The sequence below is a fragment of the Pseudoliparis swirei genome, chromosome 18, assembly GCF_029220125.1.
Source record: "Pseudoliparis swirei isolate HS2019 ecotype Mariana Trench chromosome 18, NWPU_hadal_v1, whole genome shotgun sequence".
In the NCBI taxonomy this organism is placed as follows: Eukaryota; Metazoa; Chordata; class Actinopteri; order Perciformes; family Liparidae; genus Pseudoliparis; species Pseudoliparis swirei.
Genome location: NC_079405.1, coordinates 16,132,555 through 16,139,779, shown reverse-complemented (window position 1 = coordinate 16,139,779; position 7,225 = coordinate 16,132,555). Strand labels below are relative to the sequence as shown.

Here is a 7,225-nt window from a genome sequence, read left to right as displayed (position 1 = left end):
GTATTCTGCTTTGACATGATGCCCAGTGGCCTCTTTCTGTTGATCAGCTGATTAAGTCCCCTTTCTTCTCTCTTCCCCCAGTAACCTAAACCATAAGTAGAAAACCAACAATTCTGTGTTCACATTCTATTTGTTCACATCCTTGGGGTCATTGCTTTTCTCAGAATTTATTGCACATGATCACAAAACACACACGCTCCTTTATTCATTTAATCAACCACACACGCAAAGACACACGTATACATGCCCACATGTAAACATACAAACGAAATCCCACAGCCTCGCTTAAGTCATCATGACTTTTACTCATATAATTTATTTCAACAAATAATAAATAAAGTCATGCCTTTTAGCTTTAACTTGCACACATTGTTCTAAAATATGGTGCTTACTGCAAATTAAATATTTTTTATTTATTTTTATTTCCTGGTAGTTTCATAATAGATTGTAAACTTCTGAATGCTTGTATTTACCCGCTATTAATTTGCTATACCATATACAGTATTTGCACTTTCACTCTGATACATTGTTGTAAACATACAGCAGGACATTCAGCACCACAATAATATATTAATAACTCAATTAAGGCATTAACAAATGAGGGAATTAAAGAGAAATATAGACTTCCATTAATATTTTTCTCACTGAGAATATCTGTGCAGGTAGATATTGGTGTGCTTTCACAGATAATTACTAAACATAGATCAGTGTGTGTGAGTGTGTGTGTGTGTGTCATAGGTACATGCACATGCAAGTTGAAAGTGCACGCAGGAGCAGTAATGTATGCATTTGCTGTTGTCTAACCCTTATCCTGCCCCAACTGCACTGATTTTCAGTATACATGGCTATGGTGTATGCTTGGCCAGTGTTGTCATGGAGACACAGTGACCACCTTGTCCCTAAGAAAGTGGACTAATGACAGCCTACGTAAGGAGAGCAGAAAGAAGGCTCTAATTAAAGTCTAGGACTCACCTGTCCACATCTGCATGGAACCAGTGGTCATGGGATTTGTCCTGACCTTTGAAAACTAACTGGTTTTTTACACACCCATGCACAAATATACACAAGATCCATCTTTAGCAAATTGGTAAGATACATACAATTCTTCAAATTCACACACACACACTTGCACACATGCAAACACGCTGAAGCCTCATTCCCTCACTGCTTCTGTGAGGCACCGATCAGTGGCTTCACTGGCCTCCACTCGTGGCTTGCGAGTCTTCCTCTGACCTCCACCCTCCACCCAGGAGTTATGAATAACTGTCCCCCCGCTAGGAGCTGGGTCCACCTGCAGAAGGGACACTACCCTTTTCTTGACACGCGTTTTGAGGGCACGGCGCAACTTCTGCCTGGTGAAAGCATAAAGCAGAGGATGAAAAATAGTGGTTCCATAAGCCATTGCCAAGAAGCAGAGGCGCAGCCGCACCAGGCTGTCGCTTGGACCCATACACAGGATCAGAACATTGACTAAAGACAGAGGCGCCCAGCAGCCCAGGAAGGTGGATATGATGAGCAGGGACATTTTGAGGACACGGCGTTGACGCTCTCGACGGTCCCTGTGCCTGCGCACTGCCCGCCTCAAGGCGATGATGGCAGAAACCGAGGCCTGTACACCCATGGTGGATGCAGGCAGTGGTGAGGTGGCGTGGGTCTGGGTTGGGGCTGAAGCTGGGATTGTAGAAGCAGGGGTGGCCGGTGTGGTGGCGATGGGGGTGGTGGCAGCAGTACTGACCGTAGTGACTGTGTCTCCACTGTCAGACATCGCCTGTGGCATGGAGAGGAGTGGTGGGGGTGATGTTGGTGTCGGTGTGAGGGAGGGAATGAGAGGCGGATTGGTGAGGTTCTGGTTGGAGGACACTACCTCTGTGGGCAGGCTCAGGTCCTTCTTCTTCTGCCTCCTGCAGCGTATCCTGCAGGTGGAGTCCTTTGCGCGCTTACTCCTCATCATGTGGGAGCCTATTCGAATGTTGAGGGCCTGCAGGATCTTGGAGTAGGTGAACAACATGACGACCACAGCGATGAAGAAGCATGGCACTTGGAGTAACAAGTGATAATACATCGCCAGGCCGGTGTAATACCCCTGGCCTCCGACGCACAGCAGAGTCCTGTTCTGCCATACTGGAGTCAGGTGGTGTGTTGGGGAGGAAGGGTGAGTTGAGGGTAAAGCGGAGGGAGATATGGAGGAAAAAATGGGGGTCAATCCAGTGGTAAACTCAGAGTTATTGTTATGTCCTCCTGGCTCCTCATCCTTATTGTCCTTAACCGCTGAATAGAAGAAATCCCCCTCAAGGAAGGGCAGGAAGAAGACCGCCAGAGACACGGCCCACACTGCTGCCAGGAGCAGTGCTGCTCTCCTGGTGGTCAGCAGACGACTGGCTGGATGCACTGAGATGTCGTACCGGTCCAAACTGATCACCAGCACATTGACTGCTGTGGCCACACTGGTGAACGTGACACAGGCCTCATGAAAGCAGCAAAGCGTGGCCAGGCTGCCGACTCCACTTCCATTCGCCGGGAGCAGGATCACAGCCACAGTCAGCGGCAGACACAGCAGACAGACGAGTATGTCCAGCACATGGAGGTTCACTGTGACCAGGTTGCTGACTGAATCCACCAGGTTGGACTGAGCACAGTAGAGCACGAGTACGGTCAGGTTGCTGCTGAAGCCCAACACCAGCTCCAGCATCAGCACAGTGGTCAGGGACACCTGGAAGCCCAGGGGGTACGGTTTGCTCCAGCCCACCTCACCCCCTCCATCCAGCAGGCCTACCCCCTGACCATCGCTGGTCTCCAGGAGGTCACGATAGCCTTCGGTCTCCATTGACGCCACAGCACTCCCTCACACATAGCAACAGCGGCCACCACGCCAGACCATGCTTTGTCTTTCTGTTTCCTCTGACTCAAACGAGACAGTGACGAGGATGATGATGGTCAGATCTGTGGTTGATTCTGTGAAAAAATATATAGAAATTAGTAGAAAGACAGAGAGATCAAAGAGGAAGATCAAGCAGTTATCACTCAGCTGGTTTCATATTTACTTAAAAATAAGACTCAAACTTGTCAGATAAACGGGAAACAATTTGACAAGTGGAGAGGAGCTAAGACTCGACACAACAAGGTAAAGGGGAGCTTGGCGGGCGATTAGAGTCGTGGGTTGCAGTTCAAGCTGCTGCTGATGACCCATGATGCCTCACTGGGCTCCAGTAGTTAGACAACAACATGCTTCGTATCGACAATGGTGAGAGCTCAGAAAAGAATTGGAGTAGAAAAAAAGTCTCTTGGGGGTCATTTGCAATTATGAGTGGATACCTGAATAGTCAACACATTTAAACAAACCAATGGGGAATTATCTCCTGTGCTTACGGTTCGTATACTGTGCTAAATGTTGTCACAAAGATGTACCCATGCTTCTCATGGGCAGGAGTGGGTGGATGATTGATTCATTATTAAGCAACGTATGTATAGGTCAGGGAGCTTGCAGAATAAGGCATGTGGAAACATATAGAAAGCAGCCACAACTGGACCGTAACGATGGCAGTGACAATACATGGGCTCTACATGTTTCCCCATTGACAACCCGTCTTGTGAAGACAATTAATGCCTGTGATGCCTGTGTAATACAAGAAAAAAACCTTCTGTCAAACCTCTCTTATTTTTTCCCACTAGCGGTATAAAACGATCAGCTTCTGCCGAGAAGAGGTGGCAGGTACATTGGTGGGCTGGTAGAGAAAAACCGTGCAGTGCATGTCAACCTAGCAGGCCCCCGACTGAGGGTGGCAGCAGTTAATAGTTCTCACAGGGAGATATAATGAAGACGAATGGATCAATGATCCGCAGACAGTGGGATATAAACAATGCTATCAGAGAAAGACGAGCTCCCCTGGCATCCTCTCTCTCTACACCCCCTCTGTCTCCTCTGCTCTCCCTCATATCCCCTCCTATTCTGTTCCCCTTTCTGAGTGCTGGCTGAGACGGACTACTTTGCATGTAGAGCATGTTATTCATGACTGACTGCATGCTCTCCTGTGCCCGGGAAGGAATCGCATTAAATGTTGGTTGATTGGATATAAAGCTTTATTCATGTAGCGAGAAAAAACAAATTCCCTGAGTCTCTAAACTAAACGCTACAGGTTAGTCTTAACCGGCAGCGTTGACCTCAGTCTTTGCTGTCCACCTTTCCTCTGCCACTGCTTTTGTTCTCACCCTCTCGTTTTCCCTTTTCCCTTTTGTTTTATCTCACTTTTTTGGTCCCATTTGTCATCTGGAATGGACCTACAGGCAGAACAGGAATCTTAATCCACTAATGGGCTCCATGGGGTGTGTGGTGTTGGAACATTGATTTAAAGCATCATCAATCTGCCAATTTAACAAGTCATAGGCATGGGAGCACACAAACGCACTCCTCCTCTCACAGGCACCTGTGATTTCATTTTGAGCGCTGCATAAAAAATATTTTATGTTGAATGCATTTTATTTCTTCCTCTCAACACAAAATGCAGTTTAAGTGTTGGCTTTATTAATTTACTTGAACACAGGTCACAGTATAATGCTGTATGTAACTTTAGTAAGAACACAACAACTTTCTCCGGTAAAGTACCTTTAAAATCTTCCACTAGTATCAACTGGCGAAGAGATTCAAAATGATCCTTTACCTCACTTGCGGCACACCACTTGTCAAAGAGTAGACTCTTCTCTCGAGCAAACTCCACAAATGTTTGCCCACTGGCCTTTTTGTGGTTCCTGAACTTTTGTCTGTAGGCCTCAGGGACAAGTTCATAGGCACGCAATATTGACTCCTTGAGCACATCATACTGTAAACTCTCTTCCAAGGAAAGCGATGACACAACCTCTTGGGCTTTTCCGACTAACTTGCACTGTAGTAGAATCGGCCACATGTCTTTAGGCCAAAGTAGGGCAGTAGCAATCCTCTCAAAGGCATTGAAATAGGAATCAACCTCAGACTCCCTAAATGTTGGCACTAAAGCAATGTTCTTGCTTACATCAAAACCTGTTTGCGAAAGTGCAGAGTTATGGGTTGACCGTTGGCCAGCAGCGATTCTCATGGCCTCCACCTCAAGCTGCTTTAATTTGACCTCTTTTTCAGCCTCTATTTCGAACTTCCGTATCTCTAACCGAAGATTATATTCTGCGTTCCGGACCATTTCCTTCTCCTGCGCATCTAGTTGAAGGCGGGCTAGGCGAACCTTCAACTTGGCATCGCCACTGGATGCACGGGAATCTGGGGAAAAAGCTTCAAAACGTGGTAACGTTGCAGGAGGAGAGTGACGTTCAACCCTTTCACCCAAAGCGGTAGCGGGTGTACCCTTGCTCTGTTGAACGGAGGAAGCCTCTGGCCGTACCAAAACATCCAACTCCACTAGTCCCTCCAATACCTTTGTTTTGTAATATTTCCCATGGAAATGGAAATGACATCTGGCATAATCACAGATATATTTTAGTTATCTAGATGTTTAATTGTTACCTTTCTTTATTCAATACGGTGGACATCAAGGTATCAAGTAACGGCGTATGTTTGACAGTCAATCACAGCAATCACAGAGGCAACATGCATACTGTGTCTTCCATCTCATGCCAAGGTGTGTGTGTTGCGTGTTTGAAGCACTACACTTAATTAATGTCAGAAAAATAACTGTATTTACCATTTATGGAAAGCTAAATAAATAAAATAAATGTAAGCATACATTTACAATAAAAATATATAAATCTAATGATAACACAGAAAAAGAAGACATTTGTGTAAAATTCTATTCTGATTTAATCACTCTTAGTTACAAAGGATGTGTACCGGTGAAGTGAGCAGGCTGAATTGATTTCAACAAGAGTTGTTTATTATGACGAAGAGAAACATTGAGCCACAATCAGTCCTGTGATAATGGATACTCACTTTGTGATGAACTGGTAACGGATAAGAGCCACAAGGCCAGAAAGAATAGAGTAGAAGAGAAAATACGTCTGTGTTAGCATGTAGTTTGGGGGCAAGACAAAATGTCATAAGCCCTGAATCTGAACATCTGTGACTCTGACCTGCGGCAGAAGCAGTCACCGTATTAAAGTATTAATCGGGAAGGAAGGAAGAAGTAGACAGGGTGGTGATTTGTGGGCTGTTTTTCTATAATGATCACCAATGTTGATGTTTTTCAGTTGGAATTGTAAATGAAAGTTCATTCGAGGCAACAGATCAGTCGTACACAATTTACGGTCCTGCTCGCTGAAAAGAGCGGTGCAGAGAACGCCTCGCTGTATGCTCTAATACAGTGTAAACGTGTTGGCTCTAATAAGAGCATTGTGTTATTGTGGCATGCCTTTTTCCAACATACTATTGTGTTTGTGTACTGTATTTATGTGTAGTGATCTTTTAGTTGTGGGAAAGGAAACTAGCTGGAAACTCTGATTTACAATCAGCCTGTGATTGACAAGTCATTCAGAAGAGAAAGGAGCATAATGCATAAAACATGATGTAAAGAAAATCACCCGCACAATCAGGCATTCAAATTTAAAAAGTCTAACATGTTTCTTGACAGCTTTGGTGGTTAATCCAGAAGACAAACACATTTGAAGGTCATTTTTTTTAAGGCTGAGTTCTGTGATGGTCATAGAAAATGGCTTCATTTCAGTCATAGTGTCTTAAATTGGTTTTACCCTGTCCGAAGTCATTCATCAACAGCCTAATTTACAATCATGTATTGACAGCTAAATAAAGTGTCTGGTTGGTTCAGTATGGAATCTAAAGAGTAACTGTCATCTACAGATGTGACTTTAAAGATGATTTCATCAAATCTGGTGTCATGATCCAGAGTTTTTGAGTCTTGTTTTGTGTCTTATTTTGAAGTCCCCGTCTCTCATGTCCTCTGTTTCCCTGCATTTCCTGTCCCTGTGATTGCCTGCCCTGTCCCTGATTGTTTCCTCCTGTGTGATTGTTAGCCCCGCCCTCATTGTGTCCACCTGTGTCTCGTTCCGTGGTGTCCAATCACCTGCACCTTCCCTGTGTATTTAGACCCTGTTTGTCTTTTTCTGCAGTGTTGGTTCGTACTGGTTAGTTTGTGTGTGTTTGACCTGTTTTGAGTAAATTATTACATTTTCTGTGGAACATTGTTGGCGTTTGGGTCCGATCTCTCTGTCTACAACAGCCACCCTGATATCTGGTGTGTAAATTACAGAAGATTCTCTACCTTGCTCCAAAACATCAACAACAACAACAACA

The 7,225-nt window shown here is 44.9% G+C and overlaps 1 protein-coding gene across 1 annotated transcript; it reads right to left on the bottom strand.

The window, feature by feature from the left end:
* Nucleotides 1-1,118: 1,118 nt before the first annotated feature.
* On the bottom strand, nucleotides 1,119-2,824 carry LOC130208287 (G-protein coupled receptor 22). Its single transcript, XM_056437327.1, has one exon. It carries the CDS (start codon nucleotides 2,822-2,824, stop codon nucleotides 1,154-1,156), a length of 1,671 nt encoding a protein of 556 aa, XP_056293302.1. The 3' UTR covers nucleotides 1,119-1,153.
* Nucleotides 2,825-7,225: the final 4,401 nt, after the last annotated feature.